At 37.6% G+C, this 20,259-nt stretch overlaps 1 protein-coding gene across 1 annotated transcript in view; it reads right to left on the bottom strand.

Annotated features, from left to right (window-relative positions):
• LOC111526750 (cyclin-Y-like protein 2) overlaps positions 1 to 20,259 on the bottom strand; it is a 39,967-nt gene that overhangs the window by 14,313 nt on the left and 5,395 nt on the right. The window contains exons 4-7 of the mRNA XM_026449029.1: positions 14,145 to 14,245; positions 5,038 to 5,073; positions 3,133 to 3,184; positions 1,241 to 1,360 (exon numbers count right to left, since the gene is read on the bottom strand). Of these exons, the coding sequence (XP_026304814.1) occupies positions 1,241 to 1,360; positions 3,133 to 3,184; positions 5,038 to 5,073; positions 14,145 to 14,245 (309 nt within the window). The remainder of the gene's footprint in view (positions 1 to 1,240; positions 1,361 to 3,132; positions 3,185 to 5,037; positions 5,074 to 14,144; positions 14,246 to 20,259) is intronic.

Genomic DNA, 20,259 nt, shown 5'->3' with positions numbered 1-20,259 from the left:
AATAAATAAATAAATAAATAAATAAATAAATAAATAAATAAAATGAGATACAGGGTCTCATCATCTGGCCCAGGCTAGACTTAACTGCTGGGCTCAAGTAATTCCCCGACCTCAGCCTCCCAAGTAGCTAGGACTAAAGGCATGAAACCACCATGCTCAGCTTGTCCAATTTCATTCTATACACTTTCTCGGTATTTGAACAGCTGCTGTTGCTCTTCATTCTGTAGCTCCACGTCAGATTCATGCTCTAGTCCTGTATACCCAAATGATGACTAGATTCTGCTACTGTGCTCTCTCAAAGGCACATCAAGCTTAGCCCATGTACGAAACTCTCCCTTTTGCAATCCAGCTTTTCCTTCTGCCTCACCTATCTCTCTAGAGCTGGAAGCACCATCCTGCTCACCTTTAGCAAGTGCTAAGAGTTCCAAACGACCTGCAGCTCCTCGAGAAGGCCTGTATCTGGTCCAGTGCCCTTTCAGGGCTTTGATTCAAGTGCACAGTAGGCGCCTTCTCCCCTAGAGTCTAACTGGTTGCTAAAGAAGTATTAACCTAAGTATTTTTTCACTCCTTGCCATACAGTTGACTTTCCCATACAGGTTTGTTGTGGGAAGGAGTAAGACTATTTTTAACAAATTGAACAGAATTTATTATTTAAAATGTTAGTTTTACAAAAGGAATTCTGTAGGGATAATGTAAATGTAATGACACAGCTATGGTTTGGTAGACCAACTGGAACCACATTCCTGGGCAACTTCCTGAGCATGCACAGGTCATGAGTAGGGATAGATTAACACACATCATCCAAGGAACAAAGAATTGAGGGCAGCAGCTGTCACTGACAACATGCATCAGAATTGCCTGGGGATACAGCCTGGGACTCAGCTTAGACCTACACCAGCATCCCTTTCTGCTCATCGGCCAGATGGTTTTGTTATTGCTCCCCATTCCAAGCCCTCCACATGTTCTGGATATGTATGCACTGTGTTTACTGAAGTGTTGGGGGAGAAATCAGAAATCCTTTCTGCTGCCTTTAATAGCAATTGTTCTGTGATGAGAAAGGCAATTGTGACATTTTAAGCCATAATGATGATTCAACTGAAATGTATATATTTGCTCTCATAAGTTTCTCTTAAAATTCTGAGATAATTTCAGAAACCTACTGTTATTAAAAAATAGGACCAAACCACCTTGTTTACAAGAAGAATTTCTAAAGCTGCTTTATAAATAGAAAATATCTTACCAAACTGACGATTGCAAATTCAGCTGTTAGCCTTATGGCTTTAAACAGAGTATGAACAAATCTGAAAATAAATTTGTGTTCAGGATCATACTTAAAATATTCCCCCAAAACCTCTTCTCGCTGAAAGAAGAAAAGATGTAACGTAAGTATCCACTGAAGAAGACAACCTGAGGTGCTCTTAAGACAGCAGTGTTCACATTTGTGCCCATGTGTCACGATAATTTTGATTGGTGAGATGTCTTTTACTGTTTACAAAATGAACAGTGGGATTCTGAAATACCATAATGATTTAATACTCATCAACATTCACTTAAAAATAATATGAGCTTAAGCTCAGAAAAGTTTATGTTCTTTTTCATCCTTTCCCCCACATAACTCCATCCAAATGCAAGCTACTAGTAGGCTTTAATGTCTTACTGACAGTATGTCATTCTTCCCTGCAATAAACTTTGAAAAAAATATAGTTTCCTGTAACCATGAGGCTCTAAGCATGTGCTGATAAATACAATAGTCACTAGCCACATGTGGCTATTATGTACCTGAGGAAGTACATTTTAAAATTTTTACACCATGTAAGTTGATATAAACTTAAATTCTTCTTATTTTTTGTTTGTTTGTTTGCTTTATTTTGTGAGATGGATTTTTGCTCTTGTTGCCCAGGCTGGAATGCAATGGTGTGATCTTGGCTCACTGCAACCTCCACCTCCTGGGTTCAAGCGATTCTTCTATCTCAGCCTCCTGAGTAGCTGGGATTACAGGCACAAGCCACCATGTCTGGCCAATTTTTGTATTTTTAGTAGAGACAGGGTTTCATCATATTGGTCAGGCTGGTCTCAAACTCCTGACCCCCAATGATCCCGCCTTGGCCTGCCAAAGTGCTGCAATTACAAAGGTATGAGTCACTGCACCCAGTAAACTTATTATTTTTTTTTATGAAGAGGGTTAAATTATTTTTAACCCTCTTCATAAAAATCATGCTTCTGTGTTAAAAGTATTTACATATACTTATATTGCTTGATACTATTGACAATTATCTTTTTAAAAGATAGGTTTTCTGTTATTTGGATAGTATATTTACTCACAATAGCTCACTAATTAAATATACCTGCAGATCAGTTCTTATTCCAGCATGTTCTTTTTACAACACTTTTAAAATAAGATGACTAGATGCCACATGAAATGGGGAGCAAGACTTAAAAACAGATGCCTTTGACTGAGGGCATGAAACAGATACAAATCTGTGATGAAAATACAAACTCAGACCAGGTATGGTGGCTCACACCTGTAATCCCAGTATTTTGGGAGGCTGAGGTGGGAGGATCCCGAGGTCAGGAGATGGAGACCATCCTGGCTAACACGGTGAAACCCCATCTCTACTAAAAACACAAAAAATTAGCTGGGTGAGGTGGCGGGCGCCTGTAGTCCCAGCTACTCAGGAGGCTGAGGCAGGAGAACGGTGTGAACCCAGGAGGCAGAGCTTGCAGTGAACCGAGATCATGCCACTGCACTCCAGCCTGGACAACAGAGCGAGACTCTGTCTCAAAAAAAGAAAAATAAAGGAAAATACAAACTCAATAAAAGTGACACTTACTGGGCCGGGTGCAGTGTCTCATGCCTGTAATCCCACCACTTTGGGAGGCTGAGGTCAGGAATTCAAAACCAGCCTGGCTAACACGGTGAACCCCATCTCTACTAAAGATACAAAATTAGCTGGGCATGGTGGCAGCACCTGTAATCCCAGCTACTTGGAAGGCTGAGGCAGGAGGATTGCTTGAACCTGGGAGGCGGAGGTTCCAGTGAGGCAAGATGGCACCATTGCACTCCAGCCTGGGCAACAAGAGCGAAACTCCATCTCAAAAAAATAAATAAACAAATAAATAAGTGACACTTACTGTAAGTGGGTGTAACCGTTCATCAAATATGCCCAAAGATCTATCTGCATCTCTATAAAATAAGAATATGTATTACTTCAAAAACTGTTAATATCTTAGTATAATATCTGTTTAGTAAAATAATGCCTCCTATGTGCCTATGTGCTTTGGTGTTTACTTCACCCAAGCAAACGGTTTTTACAAATTCTCCTTGATACTGACTTGCAGAGGGTTTCCTGACCTCTTCTTCCTCAGCACAGCATGTCCTGTACTGTGAAGTCTTTTATATCATAACCAGTCAGAACTGCCTGTAAGTATTGACCCTCCCTAACAGGCAATGGCAATAAACCAAACACATTTTCACACCTCTAACCACACACTGAAACACAAGAACGTTTTACAAAGCAGTAGTGGTGGGCAATAATCTCTTTAGAACTTTAATACATGTAAATGTGATTCAGATTTGCTAGCTTCCTTTAATTTAAACTACTGAAAATAATAAATACATCATGAGAATATACTACAGGGAACTAAAGAGAAACATCAATTTCATTTAAAAATACAGCTGGCCAGTGCAGTGGCTCATGCCTGTAGAATCCCAGCACTTTGGGAGGCCAAACCGGCAGATCACTTGAGCTCCTTTAGGAGTTCGAGACCAGCCTCGGCAACATGACAAAACCCTGTCTCTACCAAAAGTACAAAAAAAATTATCCAGGCATGCTGACACACGTCTATCGTCCCAGCTACTCAGAAGCCTGAGGTGAGAGAATTGCTTGAGCTGAGATCATGCCAATGGACTCCAGCCAAGTGACAGAGTGAAACTCAGTCTAAAAATCGGCTACAACTATCATTCTCAAAAATAAATGAAGTGAAGCTATCACTCATTCACAAGGAAATGTGTCACTCATGTCTCAAGGAAAATAAGTATTTGTTTCCAATGATAAAATTTAACCTTTCCTGAGGACTTTGAAAAACTTGTTCCTTCTACTGTAAGCTTGACAGCTTCTCAATACTTAAAGACGTTTAAAAATAAGATTGGTGGTTAAATTTAAAAAGTGATTTTTGATATAATAAAACATAAACCAATATTTTCCAAATAACTAATGCATATTATAAATGCAAGTATGTGGGGAAATAACCATTTATTGTGCAAGAATGATCGGTGAGTACTGAGAATACATTTGTGAATATGTAAAATGCCACTGTAACTAATTTAAGAAACTAGCACTTGTGAAGTTTTGATTTAGTATTAAAGAATACCCACAACTGTCTTAAAGCTTTAAAAATGCACCTTTTACCAACTACTTATTTGCATAAGGCTAGGTCATCTTATTGCTTCTTTAAAGCAAATTACAAAGAAAGCACTAGAGAAATCAGCTGTCTCCTATTAAGCTCAACACTACAGATTTTCAATAATACAAATACACGACACACTTTTTACCATAAAAAAGTTATCTTTTCCTTTAAAAATTTATGTTAACAATATTGTTCTCAAGGAATATTTTCTATTGTTACAATCTGAGTCATGGGTTACTACTGACGTCTAGTTGGTAGAGGCCATCAATGCTGCGAAACTTTCTGCAAGGCACAGGACAGTCCTCATGACAAAGCATTATCTAGCTCACAATATCAATAGTGTTAAGGCTGTGAAATCTAAACTAAAAATAGATTTTGAAAAAATATCAATTTTATATTTCTATCACAGTAAATATCAATATAATCAATATAAAATCATACTCACTGGGATACTCTATCATTTAAGAATTTAAAAAGTCTCAAGGACCAAAGAAAAAAAGAAATAATTTGCTTTGATATTTTAGTAGGCACAATACAGCTTATGATGTCTAGAGCTGTGACCTAACACTGAGCTTGATATCATGCAAAGTAATTAGCCAGAATAACAAGACAGGTTTTAAAAAAGCTCACCTTTGCTTGATATGATAATATATCGCCAAAGTCACACTGTGGAAGGAAAAAAAAATATTCACAACAATAAATGTTATCATTTGTTAGGCTTGAAGACATTTTTTAAAAGGGGGGCAGAGGAAACTCTCCTAGCAGCTCTGAAATTCAAATCTTATATTTCAGAACAGTACCATAAGGGTACTTTCTTGTTTACATTTCTAGGCTTTTAGCAAAAATATGAGAATCAAAATGCAAGGCAGTATGCTTTTAGAAGACATGTTTCTGTTGATGATTATAATATATAAGTAATAACATATTTCCCTGTTATATGCTCTTCTACCCACAAAACCTTTCATCCTATGAAATTTATTTTATGCATTTATTTATTTTTTGACCCAGAGTCTCACTCTGTCACCCAGACTGGAGTGTAGTGGCGCGATCTTGGCTTACTAAAACTTCCACCTCCCAGGTAAAAGCGATTCTCATGCCTCAGCCTCCCAAGTAGCTGGAACTACAGGTTTGTGCCACTACGCCCAGCTAATTTTTCTATTTTTAGTAGGGACAGGGTCTCACCATGATGGCCAGGTTTGTCTCAAACTCCTGGCCTCAAGTGATTCACCTGCCTCGGAACTCCCAAAGTGCTGGGATTATAGGCATGAGCCACCGCACACAGCCTCATGCAGTTTACATCTATGCGTCCATATGTTTAAACCATTTAGTAGTAATGTTTTCTTTTTTAAGATGTTAGGCCCTGCATTTCAGTTTAGTTCACTATCTCCTACCACCCATTTTTAATTATTTCCCTAAAAATATATAATGAAAGTGCTTTATAACAAATAAAATTATTTGAAATCACTTTTGCATAATTATTAAAAAATATATTAGTAAACATAAGCACACGGAAATCAATGATAGGTGCAGTGATCCTAAAATAAGCCATGCTGACAAGGCAGTGTAACAGGACACAGAGTAATATGAATGGCAGGTACCTTCAATTATTTTAACTGAAATATTTATGAACAGATACACCTCTTCAGATATATGTAACTGTATTCCTAAGTTATTCACAGATGCTGCATATCACAAAACAAGAGGTTCTCTTACATACGTTATGTGCTTCCATTTGCCTTCAGCATCTAGAATGAGGCTCAAAATAACTGAGGGAAGGCAAATTTCAATTTTAATAATAGGTCTATACAATATTAGCACTTTTTAAAAAGCCTGTAACATTAGCATTTAAGATGGATACGTCTATAGTGCTTTAAGTAGTTTTCATCTCTAAAATCATTTTAAAATCACAAAATTTGAAGTTACATGCTGGAAAGGACCAATGACCTTACATGACATTTAATCCAACACTCATTTTACAGATCAGGGAAACAAACCTTAAAGCTGACTTGCCCAAGGTCCCACCAAATAGGGGGAGTTTCTCGTCCTAAACTCAAATTAAGCAGTGTCTCTCAAACTTTGCTGCACATTAAAATCAACTGAGGAGCTTTGCTGCCTCATTTTCAACATGAGACTTTTTAATTTAATTAATTAGCACTAGGTAGGACTTTGGGCATCAGGGTTGTTAAAAATTTCTCTGGTGATTTCAAAGTGCAGCAAAGTTTGGGATGATTGAGTTGGGGTGAAAATCAGAATCTTCTGGGATGCTTTTCTTCACATGAAGATGCCTCACATCCATTCCTATTTTCCTAAAGGGCTTCTCAGTGCCTAGAGATAGAGAAGGTTGAGGTGGGAAGATACAAATGTTTGCAGATATGTATTTTGAAAAAAAAAAAAAAACCTTGCAAAAGTGATCCCAATGAGTTCCATCTACCCCACTGAAAACAGTGCACTACTAACTTATAATAAACATTTTTTCAAAATCTTTTCTTGAAGCCAATTTGCCCTATTAATTTGCTCAATAAACCTTTATTTCACTAATAGTGAATATACCAAATGATAATTTCTCAGACTTGTTGATGGGAAATTAAAACTTACTTTACTTTCAGAAGACTTGTAAAAATTAGAGTAATGAGGAAAAAAAGCATGAGATTTGTTTGAGCAAGATGAATGTTTAAAACTACTTTTGAATTATATGCTGACACATCAAAACTTCTGAATTCAAAAGAAATATCAGGGACACGAGCCACAGCGACTTCTTTTTGTTGTTGTTGTTGTTGTTGTTGTTGCTGCTGCTCAAGGATTTAGAGGCTTGGCTGAATACAGACATTTAGTGATTACTCAATAGGTCCCAAAGCTCAGGACTCGATACAGGGTTTGAATCCAGTTTCCCCCGAAACACAACTTCATCTCTACTACTGTGATAAGGGAGAGAGGGAAGTGACATTATTATCAGTGTAAACTTGCCTCTTTGTTGTTATTATTGATTTTAGAAACGGAGTTTCACTCTTGTTGCCCAGGCTGGAGTGCAATGGCGCGATCTCAGCTCACTGCAACCTCTGCCTCCTGGGTTCAAGCGATTCTCCTGCCTCAGCCTCCCAAGTAGCTAGAATTACAGGTGCCTGACATCACGCCCAGCTAGTTTTTGTACTTTTAGTAGAGAAGGGGTTTTACCATGTTAGCCAGGCTGGTCTCGATCTCCTGATCTCAGGTGATTGGCATGCCTTGGCCTCCCAAAGTGCTGGGATTACAGGCGTGAGCCACCATGCCTGGCTGCCACGTTTTTTTAAATTATACTTTAAGTTCTGGGATACACGTGCAGAACATGCAGGTTTGTTACATATGTATACATGTGCCATGGTGGTTTGCTGCACCCATCAATCCATCATCTAGGTTTTAAGCCCCGCATGCATTAAGTAGTTCTAATGCTATCCCTCTCCTTGCCTCCAAACCCCCGACAGGCCCCGGTGTTTGATATTCCCCTCCCTGTGTCCATGTGCTCTCATTGCTCAACACCCGCTTATGAGTGAGAACATGCAGTGTTTGGTTTTCTGTTCCTGTGTTAGTTTGTTGAAAATGATGGTTTCCAGCTCCATCCATGAACTCATCTTTCTTATGGCTGCATAGTATTCCATTGTGTGTATGTGGCACATTTTCCTTATCCAGCCTATCATTGATGGACATTTGGGTTGGTTCCCAGTCTTTGCTATTGTAAATAGTGCAGCAATAAACAAACATGTGCATGTGTCTTTACAGTAGAATGATTTATAATCCTTTGGGTATATACCCAGTAATGGGGTTGCTGGGTCAAATGGCATTTCTGGTTCTAGATCCTTAAGGAATTACCACACTGTCTCCACGATGGTTGAACTAATTTACATTCCCACCAGCAGTGTAAAAGCATTTCTATTTTGCTACATCCTCTCCAGCATCTGCTGTTTCCTGACTTTTTTTTTTTTTTTTTTTTTCTGACTCTGACGGAGTCTCACTCTGTCACCCAGGCTGGACTGCAGTGGCCAATCTCAGCTCACTGCAAGCTCCGCCCCCCGGGTTTACGCCATTCTCCTGCCTCAGCCTCCCAAGTAGCTGGGACTACAGGCGCCCGCCACCTTGCCCGGCTAGTTTTTTGTATTTTTTAGTAGAGATGGGGTTTCACCGTATTAGCCAGGATGGTCTCGATCTCCTGACCTTGTGATCCACCCGTCTTGGCTTCCCAAAGTGCTGGGATTACAGGCTTGAGCCACCAGGCCTGGCCTCCTGACTTTTTAATGCGCATCATTCAAACTGGCATTAGATGGTATCTCATTGTGGTTTTGATTTGCATTTCTCTAATGACCAGTGATAATTAGCTTTTTTTCATATGTTTCTTGGCTGCATAAATGTCTTCTTTTGAGAAGCGTCTGTTCATATGCTTCACCCACTTTTTGATGGATTTGTTTTTTTCTTGTAAATTTGTTTAAGTTCCTTGGAGACTCTGGATAATAGGTCTTTGTCAGATGGACAGATTGCAAAAATTTTCTCCCATTCTGTAGGTTGCCTGTTCACTCTGATGATAGTTTCTTTTGCTGTGCAGAAGCTCTTTAGTTTAATTAGATCCAATTTGTCGATTTTGGCTTTTGTTGCCATTGCTGTTGGTGTTTTGGTCACAAAGTCTTTGCCCACACCTGTCCTGAATGGTATTTCCTAGGTTTTCTTCTAGGGTTTTTATGGTTTTAGGTCTTAGGTTTAAGTCTTTAATCTATCTTGAGTTAATTTTTGTATAAGGTGTAAGGAAGGGGTCCAGCTTCAGTTTTCTGCATATGGCTAGCTAGTTTTCCTAACACCATTTATTAAATAGGGGGTCCTTTCCCCATTGCTTGTTTTTGTCAGGTTTCTAAAAGATCAGATGGTTGTAAATGTGTGGCATTATTTCTGAGGCCTCTGTTCTGTTCCATTGGTCTATACATCTGTTTTGGTACCAGTACCATGCCATTTTGGCTACTGTAGTCTTGTGGTATAGTTTGAAGTCAGGTAGCGTGATGCCTCCAGCTTTGTTCTTTTTGATTAGGATTTTCTTGGCTAATACAAGCTCTTTTTGGTTTCATATGAAATTTAAAGTAGTATTTCTAATTCTGTAAAGAAAGTCAATGGTAGCTTGATGGAAATAGCATTGAATATATTATATATTACTTTGGCTGGTATGGCCATTTTCACGATACTGATTCTTCCTATCCATAAGTATGGAATATTTTTCTATTTGTTTGTGTCCTCTCTTATTTCCTTCAGCAGTGTTTTGTAGTTCTCCTTGAAGAGTTCCTTCACGCTCCTTTTAAGTTGTATTCCTAGGTATTTTATTCTCTTTGTAGCAACTGTGAATGGGAGTTCACTCATGAGTTGGCTCTCTGTCTATTATTGGTGTATAGGAATGGTTGTGATTTTTGCACATTGATTTTTGTATCCTGAACTTTACTGGAGTTGCTTATCAGCTTAAGGAGTTTTTGAGCTGAGATGATGGGGTTTTCTAAATATATAATCACATCGTCTGCAGAGACAATTTGACTTCCTCTCTTCCTATTCAAATACCCTGTATTTCTTTCTCTTGCCTGATTACCCCCTGGCCACAATTTCCAATAATATGTTGAATAGGAGTGGTGAGAGAGGGCATCCTTGTCTTGCACTGGTTTTCAAAGGGAATGCTTCCAGTTTTTGCCCATTCGGTATATTGGTTGTGGGTTTGCCATAAATAGCTCTTATTATCTTGAGATCTGTTCCATCAATACCCAGTTTATTGAGTGTTTTTGGCATGAAGGGATGTTGAATTTTATTGAAGGGCTTTTCTGCATCTTTTGAGATAATCATGTGATTTTTTGTCATTGGTTCTGTTTATGTGATGGATTACATATATTGATTTGCGTATGTTGCATCCCAGGAATGAAGCTGACTTGATCATGGTGGATAAGCTTTTTGATGTGCTGCTGGATTCAGCTTGCCAGTATTTTAATGAGAATTTTCACATCGATGTTCATCAGGGATATTGGTCTGAAATTTTCTTTTCCTATTGTGTCTCTGCCAGGTTTTGATATCAGGATGATGCTGGCCTCATAAAATGAGTTAGGGAGGAGTCCCTCTGTTTTTATTGTTTGGAATAGTTTCAGAATGGTACCAGGTCCTCTTGGTACCTCTGGTAGAATTCGACTGGGAATCCATTTGGTCCTGGACTTTTTTTAGTTGTTTGGGTATTAATTACTGCCTCAATCTCAGAACTTGTTATTGGTCAATTCAAGGATTCAACTTCTTCCTGGTTTAGTCTTGGGAAGGTTTATGTGTCCAGGAATCTAGCCATTTCTTCTAGATTTTGTAGTTTATTTGCATAGAGGTGTTTATAGTATTCTCTGATGGTAGTCTGTATTTCTTTGGGATTGGTGGTGATATCCCCTTCATCATTTTTTATTGCATCTATTTGATTCTTCTCTCTTTTCTTCTTTATTCGTCTGGTTAGCAGTCTATCTATTTTGTTAATCTTTTCAGAAAACCGGCTCCTGGATTCATTGATTTTTTGAGGAGATTTTTCGTGTCTGTATCTCCCTCTGTTCTGCTCTGATCTTAGTTATTTCTTCTCTTCTGCTTTTGAATTTGTTTGTTCTTGCTTCTCTAGTTCTTTTAATGGTGATGTTAGGGTGTCAATTTTAGATCTTTCCCGCTTTCTGATCTGGATATTTAGTGCTACAAATTTCCCTCTAAACACTGCTTTAGCTGTGTCCCTGAGATTCTGGTTCATTGTGTCTTTGTTCTCATCGGTTTCAAAAGCTTCTTTATTTCTGCCTTCATTTCATTATTTACTCAGTAGTCATTCAGGAGCAGGTTGTTCAGTTTCCATGTAGTTGTGCAGTTTTGAGTGAGTTTCTTAATCTTGACTTCTAATTTGATTGCACTGTGGTCTGAGAGACTGTTATGATTTCCATTATTTTGCATTTGCTGAGGAGTGTTTTACTTCCATCTAAGTGGTCCATTTCAGAATAAGCACTGAGAAGAAAGTATATTCTGTTGATTTGGGGTGGATAGTTCTGTAGATGTCTATTAGATGTGCTTGGTCCAGAGTTGTGTTCAAGTCCTGAATGTCCTTGTTAATTTTTTGTCTCATTGATCTGTCTAATATTGATAGTGGGGTGTTAAAATCTCTCACTATTGTTGTGTGGAAGTCTAAGTCTCTTTGTAGGTCTCTAAGAACTTGCTTTATGAATCTGGGTGCTCCTGTATTGGGTGCATATATATTTAGGGTAGTCAGCTCTTCTTATTGCATTGATCCCTTGACCACAGGTAATACCCTTCTTTGTCTTTTTTGATCTTTGCTGGTTTAAAGTCTGTTATATCAGAGAGTAGAATCGCAACCCCTGCTTTTTTTTTTTTTTTTTTTTTTTTTTTTTCTTTTTTTTTGGTAAATATTCCTCCATCCCTTTTTTTTGAGCCTATGTGTGTCATTGCACATAAGATGGGTCTCTTGAATATAGCACACCAACAGGTCTTGACTCTTTATCCAATTTGTCAGTCTGTGTCTTTTAATTGGGGCACTTAGCCTGTTTACATTTAAGGTTGATATTATTATGTGTGGATTTGATCCTGTCATCATGATGCTACCTGGTTATTTAGCACATTAGTTGATGCAGTTTCTTCATAGTGTTGTTGGTCTTTATATTTTGCTATGTTTTTGGAGTGGCTGATACTGGTTTTCCCTTTCAACATTTAGTACTTCCTTCAGGAGCTCTTGTAAGGCAGGTCTGGTGGTGACAAAATCCCTTAGCATTTGCTTGTCTGTAAAGGATTTCATTTATGATGCTAAGTTTGGCTGGATATGAAATTCTGGGTTGAAAATTCTTTAAGAATGTTGAATATTGGTCCCTACTCTCTTCTGGCTTGTAGGTTTGCTGAAGAGAGATGTGCTGTTGGTCTGATGGGCTTCCCTTTGTAGGTAACTCGACTTTTCTCTCTGGCTGCCCTTAACATTTTTTCCTTCATTTCAGCCTTGCTGAATCTGACAATTATGTGTCTTGGGATTGCTCTTCTCAAGGAAGATCTTAGTGGTGTGCTCTGTATTTCTTGAATTTAAATGTTAGCCTGTCTTGCTAGGCTGGGGACGTTCTCCTGGATAATATCCTGAAGAGTGTTTTCCAACTTGGTTCCATTCTTCCCATCACTTTTAGGTACACCAATCAGTCGTAGGTTTGGTCTTTTCACATAGTCCCATATTTCTTGGAGGCTTTGTTTCTTTTCATTCTTTTTTTCTCTAATCTTGTCTTCACACTTTATTTCATTAAGGTGATCTTCCATCTCTGATATCCTTTCTTCTGCTTGATCAATTCAGCTATTGATACATACATGTTTCATGAAGTGTAACATGCTGTGTTTTTCAGCTCCATCATGTCATTTATGTTCTTCTCTAAACTCTTTATTCTAGTTAGCAGTTTCTGTATCCTTTTATCAAGCTGCTTAGCGTCCTTGCATTGGGTTGGAACATGCTCCTTTAGCTTGGAGGAGCTAGTTATCACCCATCTTCTGAGGCCTACTTCTGTCAATTTGTCAAACTCATTCTCCGTCCAGTTTTGTTCCCTTGCTGGTGAGGAGTTGTGATCCTTTGGAGGAGAAGAGGCATTCTGGTTTTGGACATTTTCAGCATTGTTGTTCTGTTTTTTGTCTCATCTTCATGGATTTATCTACCTTTGATTGCTGTTGTTGATGACCTTTTGATGTTGATGGGGTTTTTGCATTGTTGTCCTTTTTGTTGATGTTGATGCTACTGCTTTCTGTTTGCTAGTTTTCCTTCTAACATTCAGGGGCCTCTTCTGCAGGTCTGCTGGAGTTTGCTGGAGGTCCACTCCAGACTGTTTGGGTATCACCAGTGGAGGCTGCAGAACAGCAAAGATTGCTGCCTGCTCCTTCCTCTGGAAGCTTCATTCCAGAGGGGCACCCGCCAAATGCCAGCTCTCCTGTATGAGGTGTCTGTTGACCCCTGCTGGGAGATGACTCCAAGTCAGGAGTCAGCTGCCATTTTTAATTAAAGTAAAAGTTACTGACAATTGAACTAGCTAAAAATGCTAGAGCATTTGAAATAAAATAGTTTGTAAGCTAGTTATGTTTATAGAATGAAAAGTAAAATTAAAGACAAAGACATTAATATTCTAAATTAGCACTTTACGAACTGTGTTCTAAAAATCAACACTCATAACCCAAGGAGGTGATAATGATGTACACTGGACAAACCCAGTGGAGCTGGTGGTGGTGTTGGTTGTTGTTCCTTTTAAAATAAACTTCATCTCATGGTGCTCTCAAAGCACATCTTTGTGGCCCATGAAGTTCTTATGCACAATGGGAGAAAATCAAATGCAGATACACTGTGGTGCCAGAAGAGAAAAAGCTGTTCCTTCTTCCAAGACTAATGTCCAAAGTAGTACACACTGATTTAGGCCTGCAATGCACTGAAAAATCAATAAAGGTAACCTATCCTTCTCATTGCGTTCAACATTGTCTTAAGGCATAAAGGTATCAAATAAATAGCTACACTTTTTCTGGGATTCCTTATTTGCTGATTTTTCCTTCCACCATGATGTCTAAGATTAAAAGAGAAATTGATACTTAATATTTAGAATCTGGATATCAATATGTAGTTGACTCCAATTTCTCAAAATGATTGCTGAAGAGGAAAAACAAATGGCTGAAATAATTTTTGAATAAAGGAGTCTGTCCCTTGGCATTATAGTTTTACTCACGATTTCAGTGTCATTGTAAGATGAGGTTGGCTGGCTGTGCTGTCATCAAGGAATATTGTCGAACATGAACTGTATTGTTGAGTAACACTCTCAGTAGATACCTGAAGGGGAAGGGAAGTGTAAGTTAAACTTATCAAAGTATACTTTTTCATTGGTTAAAATGTCAAATTTTTCAAAACATTAGGATATTTCTTACACTCCATGAACTGCCTGAGTGTGGTATCATGTGCACTCTATAGAAAACCCATTGGAGGCTCTTAACTGCCACAGATGATGTTTGAGATATGGGTTATAAAATGCTATCCTTAATATGGTACCTATCATCAAACCTAACAAGGATTTTATGAATTGCCTTTATAAATAATGAGAAAAGTTTAAAATAAGATTTCATTGTTTTTTTATAGTGACATAAAACAGCTGAGAATTTTTATTTGTTATCTACAGTAAAATGTAATGTATTAAATAATATTGGTATAGGACCATTTTACTGTAATGAATACAAGACTAATGCATTTACTAAGTTACTAATCATAAATGTATTATTTCAGGCAATATTATGACAAAACAAGTGTTTAGATTCAGAGGCTCTGTGTACCAGAGTTGCTAGGCCACCAACAAGTGAGGAAGACATAGGTTTCTCTAGTCCTGTTATCTTATGTGGAGGATAGAAAAAAATTTAACTTTCATTTCATGTTTAAATAAGACTGCCATGACATGACTCAAATGAGACCCTCAGAGAATACTTTCCATTCATTTCAAAACTTGATTAATTTTATTCTATAAATCATTTGACGTGCACCTAGGCATTTTCCTGCTGTAACCCTGTTCTCTGCCTGGTATAATGCTTTTTCTCTTTCCTTGTTCCAGCAAGCTTGACTCCATATACCCTCTTGGATCTCTTTGCCAGTAGCCTCACCAAAACATGTTTTCTTGTACACTAACTGGTTACAAGATACTAATTCTAGCAGAGTATTCCCCTCATGAGAAAGTACACCTCTCTATAAGAGTAAAGGAGAGCCCTAACTGTTCCTACCTCCAGCTGCTCAGCATAAAATGTTGAATAAATCAAAAAGTTCAAGTGTTTGACAAATTAATTCAGTTATAATTTGGAAGTAAGTCTTACTACATTTAATTACAGCAGAAACACTACTAACACTTTATTGTTTATAGGTATTATTTAAGGTAGTAACAAAATAGAAACAAATCTAACTTCAGTCAGCATAAATCACAGAGTATGAAATTTTACAATCTTTAACAAGAAATGGAAGGGTTTACTTAGTAGTTTTAAGGTTTAATGACAAAAACTAGAAAATAATCATACCTCATATTTTAGCAAGTCAAAACCAAAGTCTGACCATCAAAGGTCCAGTACCCATTGGATGCCAATGCCCAACCACTGACTTCTTCCACTGTACCTGCTGCCTCTCATTTTAACCTTGTAGAGGTCTTTCACCTCCTTGCTTAGGTATATTCTTAAGCCAGTGCTGTTTTTGTTGTTGTTGTTGTTGTTGTTTGTTGTCTGTTTTTCTTTTTTGGCAGCTATTGTAAAGGGGTGGAATTCTTGGTTTAATTCTCAGCTTCGTCACTGTTGGGGTATAACAGAGCCACTGATTTGTGTACATTAATTTTATATCCTGAAACTTTTCTCAATTCATTTATCAGTTATAGGAGTTTTTTGGAGGCGTCTTTAGGGTTTTCTAGGTATATGATCATATCATCAGCAAACAGTGACAGTCTGACTTCCTATTTACTGATCTGGATGGCTGTTATTTCTTTCTCTTGTGTGATTGCTCTGGCTAGGTCTTCCAGTACTATACTGAATAGGAGCAATGATAGTGGGCATCCTCGTCTTGTTCCAGTTCTCAGGGGGAATGCTTTCAACTTTTTGCCATTCAATATTATGTTGGCTGTGAATCTGTAATGGATGGCTTTTATTACATTGAGGTATGTCCCTTGTATGCTAATTTTGCTGAGGGTTTTAATCATAAAAGGACCCTGGATTTTGTCAAATGCTTTTTCTGCATCTATTGAAATGATCATGTGATTTTTGTTTTGAATTCTGTTTCTGTGGTGTATCACATTTATTGACTTGCATATGTTAAACCATCCCTGCATCCCTGGTATGAAACCCACTTGATCATGGCGGATTATCTTTTTGATATGCCATTGGGAACTACAAAACATTGCTGAATGAAATTATGGATGACACAAAAAAATGGAAAGACATCCGTGCTCATGAATGGGTAGAATCAATATTGTGAAAATGACCATACTGCCAAAAGCAATCTACAAATTCAATGCAATTCCTACCAAAATACCATCATCATTTTTCACAGAACTAAAAAAAAAATTCTAAAATATGGTACCAAACAAGACCCCACATAGCCAAAACGAAACTAAGCAAAAACAACAAAACTGGAGCCATCACATTATCTAACTTTGAACTATAAGATAAGGCCATTGTCACTAAAACAGCATGGTACTGGTATAAAAATAGGCACATACACCAATGCAACAGAATAGAAAACCCAGAAATAAAATGAAATACCTACAGCCAAGTTAACTTCAACAAAGCCAACTAAAACCAAGTGAAGAACGTAAACCCTATTCAACAAATGGTGCCAGCATAATTGGCAAAGCCACGTGCAGGAGAATAAAACCAGATCCTCAACTCTTACCTTATACAAAAATCAACTCAAGATGGATCGAGGACATAAATCTACGACGTGAAACCATAAAAATTGTAGAAGGTAATATGAGAAAAACCTTCTAGACATTGGCTTAGGCAAAGACTTCATAACCAAGAACCCAAAGCAAATGCAACAAAAACAAAGATAAACAGGTGAAACTTAACTAAAGAGCTTCTGCACAGGAAAAGGAACAATCAGCAGAGTAAACAGACAACCTGCAGAATGAAAGAGAAAATCTTCACAATCTATACATCTGACAAAGGACTAATATACAGAATCTACAAGGAACTCAAACAGATGGGCAAGAGAGAAAACAAACAATCCCATCAAAAAGTGGGCTAAGGTGATAAATACACAATTCTCAAAAGAAGATATACCACTGGCCAAAAAAACATATGAAAAAATGCTAAACATCACTAATGATCAGGAAAATGAAAATCAAAACCACAATGCCATACCACCTTACTCCTATAAGAATGGCCATAATTAAAAAATCAAAAAATAATAGATGTTGGTGTGGACGCAGTGAAAAGAAAACACTTCTCTACAATGCTGGTAAAAATGGAAACTAGTACAACCACTATGGAAAGCAGTGTGGAGATTCCTTAAAACACTAAAAGTAGAACTACCATTCAATCCAGCAATCCCACTACTGGGTATCTACCCAGAGGAAAAGAAGTCATTATACAAAACAGATACTTGCACATGTATGTTTGCAGCAGCACAATTTGCAATTATAAAAATATGGAACCAGCCCAAATGCCCATCAATCAACAAGTGGATTAAGAAATACCACTCATCCATAATAAGGAATAAATTAATGGCATTCCCAGCAACCTGGATGGAATCAGAGACTATTATTCTAAGTGAAGTAACACAGAAATGGAAAACTAAAGATCATATGTTCTCATTCATATGTGGGAGCTAAGCTATGAGGATGCAAAGGCATAGAATGATACAATGGACTTTAGGGACACAGGGAAAAGGGTGGAGGGGGGTGAGGGATAAAAGACTACAAATTGGGTTCAATGGATACTGCTCAAGTGACGAGTACACCAAAATCTCACAAATCACCACTAAAGAATCTACTCATATAACTAAATACCACCTGTTTCCCCCAAAACCTAAGGAAATAAAAGTATACAAATAACCTATGGCATTCTTCCCAGCAAATATAAAATAAAATGAAAACTCAAGTTTATGTTTTCCTCTCTCCTTTTTGGCAGGACAAAGTTTAGGTATGTTTTTAAACAATAACTTTTTTCTTTTTCTGAGACAGGGTCTCCCTTTGTTGCCCAGGTTGGGGTGCAGTGGTGCAATTATAGTTAACTACAGCCTCAAACTCCTGAGCTCAAGTGATCCTCTGCCTCAGCCTCCTGAGTAGGTAAAACTAAAGGCACATGCCATCATGCCTGGCTAATTTGTTTAAATGTAACCTTTTTGTAGAGATGAGCTCTTGCTATGTTGACCAGGCTAAAAATAAACAAATTTTAATTCACTTAAATATTTCTAACACTTTGGACATTCATGAAAACAGCTCCATCTATGTTGTGAGGTAATGGGATAATATGGCAGCGTAAGTTTGAATAAAAATATTCAACAACACCTTAGGAGAAAAGTATACTATGCTAATTATAGATACATCACTAAAGAATTGTCTGGGTTAATACCATTAATTATATTGAAATTAAACTTTGATTTACATGTAAATATAGGTCCTAAATTTAGATTAAATATAATAGATTGACCACAAATTTATTTCCTCTGCCTCTGCAAGTCTCGTTAGTCATACATAAAATACTGGTTACAAACAGGATCAGGACAGAAGGTTGACAGAGATTATTTTTAATAAATGCTGGGACATAAAAAGTACATAAAGGAGTGGTACATAACACAGAAGCACAACTTTGGTCCCTACAGAAAGTGACTAGAAGAGAAGCAAGCCAGTTTGTCTTGCAGAACTAAAGGCAGGCTGTGAACTTAGAGGCAAGTGGAACTTTGGAAGGTAGTGGTAAAATGTAAAACAAAAGCCAGCAAGGTCAGAAAATCTGTGGTTAGAGCCCCAAGTCCACCTGTCTTCCCATCTGATGAGAAACTTAGATGTGTGTTCTCTGGATATACCAAACCTGAGAATTTCTAGGTTCAGAAATACCATGGCTTAAACCTGAGATATAAAGAAAACTGTACACCAAAAATAGAACTCCAACTTGCTTCCCTAACTCTGCTTTTGGAAAGCAAGTAGACATTCTTTTACTTCCCAGGCAGAAAATTGGGAGATCCTTTCTCAGAAGAATCTGAACTGGATCAAGTAAAGATCCCCAGATAATACACTGAAGTCCCACAAATGAAAAGTTAGTTTGGCTTCCAAAACCTCACACTGAGTGCCACCAGTTAACAGAAGTCCTGCTTCCAAATAAAACCAGGGAACACCACACATTGGAGGGAAGCCTCCAACAAGACAGATCAAAACAACAGAAAAAAGGAATTCATGGACCATTCAAAATCAGGAGCAAAACTTAAAAAAAAAAAAAAAAATCTAAAACCACTGTGAGAAAAAGATAGAAAATTCAATAGAAATATTACAGTAAAAAGTCACAGAAATTGAAAAAAAAAATCGAAGGGGAAAAGTTAAAAACCAATGCAGGTATACTGTTCTAAGCAACCTAGCATCTGAACAACAAGACTGTCAGAAAAAAAAAGGAACACAGAAAATACAAAAATTCTCAAGAAGAGAGTCTTCTTGAGACTCTCTTCTTAGTAGCCTCAATAAAATGAAAAGATTCCTACCAAGCTGTTATGAAATTTCAGAATCTCAGTGAGAGAGAAGCTTCTAAAAAGCTTCCACAGATACATAAAATCTAGTTATAAATAATGTATCTCACAATAGCAATAGAGTCAAGAACAACACTGTAATGACAGCACAATTGCAAAATATCTTCAGAACCATAAAGTTTAGATTTAAGCTAGAAGTTTACTCTATATCAAAAAGGAGGGGTTTTAAGATTGGCCAGATCCCTAAACATCTCTGCCCAGGAAAACGTGCTCAAGTACAACTAAAAAGGTTAACAGGACAGCAGGAAACAGAATCTAGGACTCAGGTGATCCCATGTAAGATGGCAGCTATGTGAGATCCCAAAAGACTTTAAGGAGCTAGCATAGAAAAGCAGACATTGAGCATATCTAGGGAAAGCCATTCTATATTGAACTAGGATGACAAAATGCCAAAGAAAGTTGACCCCAACCCCCGGCAAAAAAAAAGAAAAAAAAAGGAACAGATGCGTTTTAGCAGACAGAAAGTATCTTTGAAAGGCATAGGATAAATGCTACAACACTTGGGGAAAAAACAGCTGTCAGAAAAGAGGCAAACGAATACAGTCAGAAATTTAGCTTCATGCTAAAAAAAAAAAAATGGATGTGAAAGCAAA

This window comes from Piliocolobus tephrosceles, chromosome 9 (assembly GCF_002776525.5).
Source record: "Piliocolobus tephrosceles isolate RC106 chromosome 9, ASM277652v3, whole genome shotgun sequence".
In the NCBI taxonomy this organism is placed as follows: Eukaryota; Metazoa; Chordata; class Mammalia; order Primates; family Cercopithecidae; genus Piliocolobus; species Piliocolobus tephrosceles.
The sequence above is the reverse complement of the archived record's forward strand: the minus strand, read 5'-3'. Positions and strand labels throughout refer to the sequence as shown.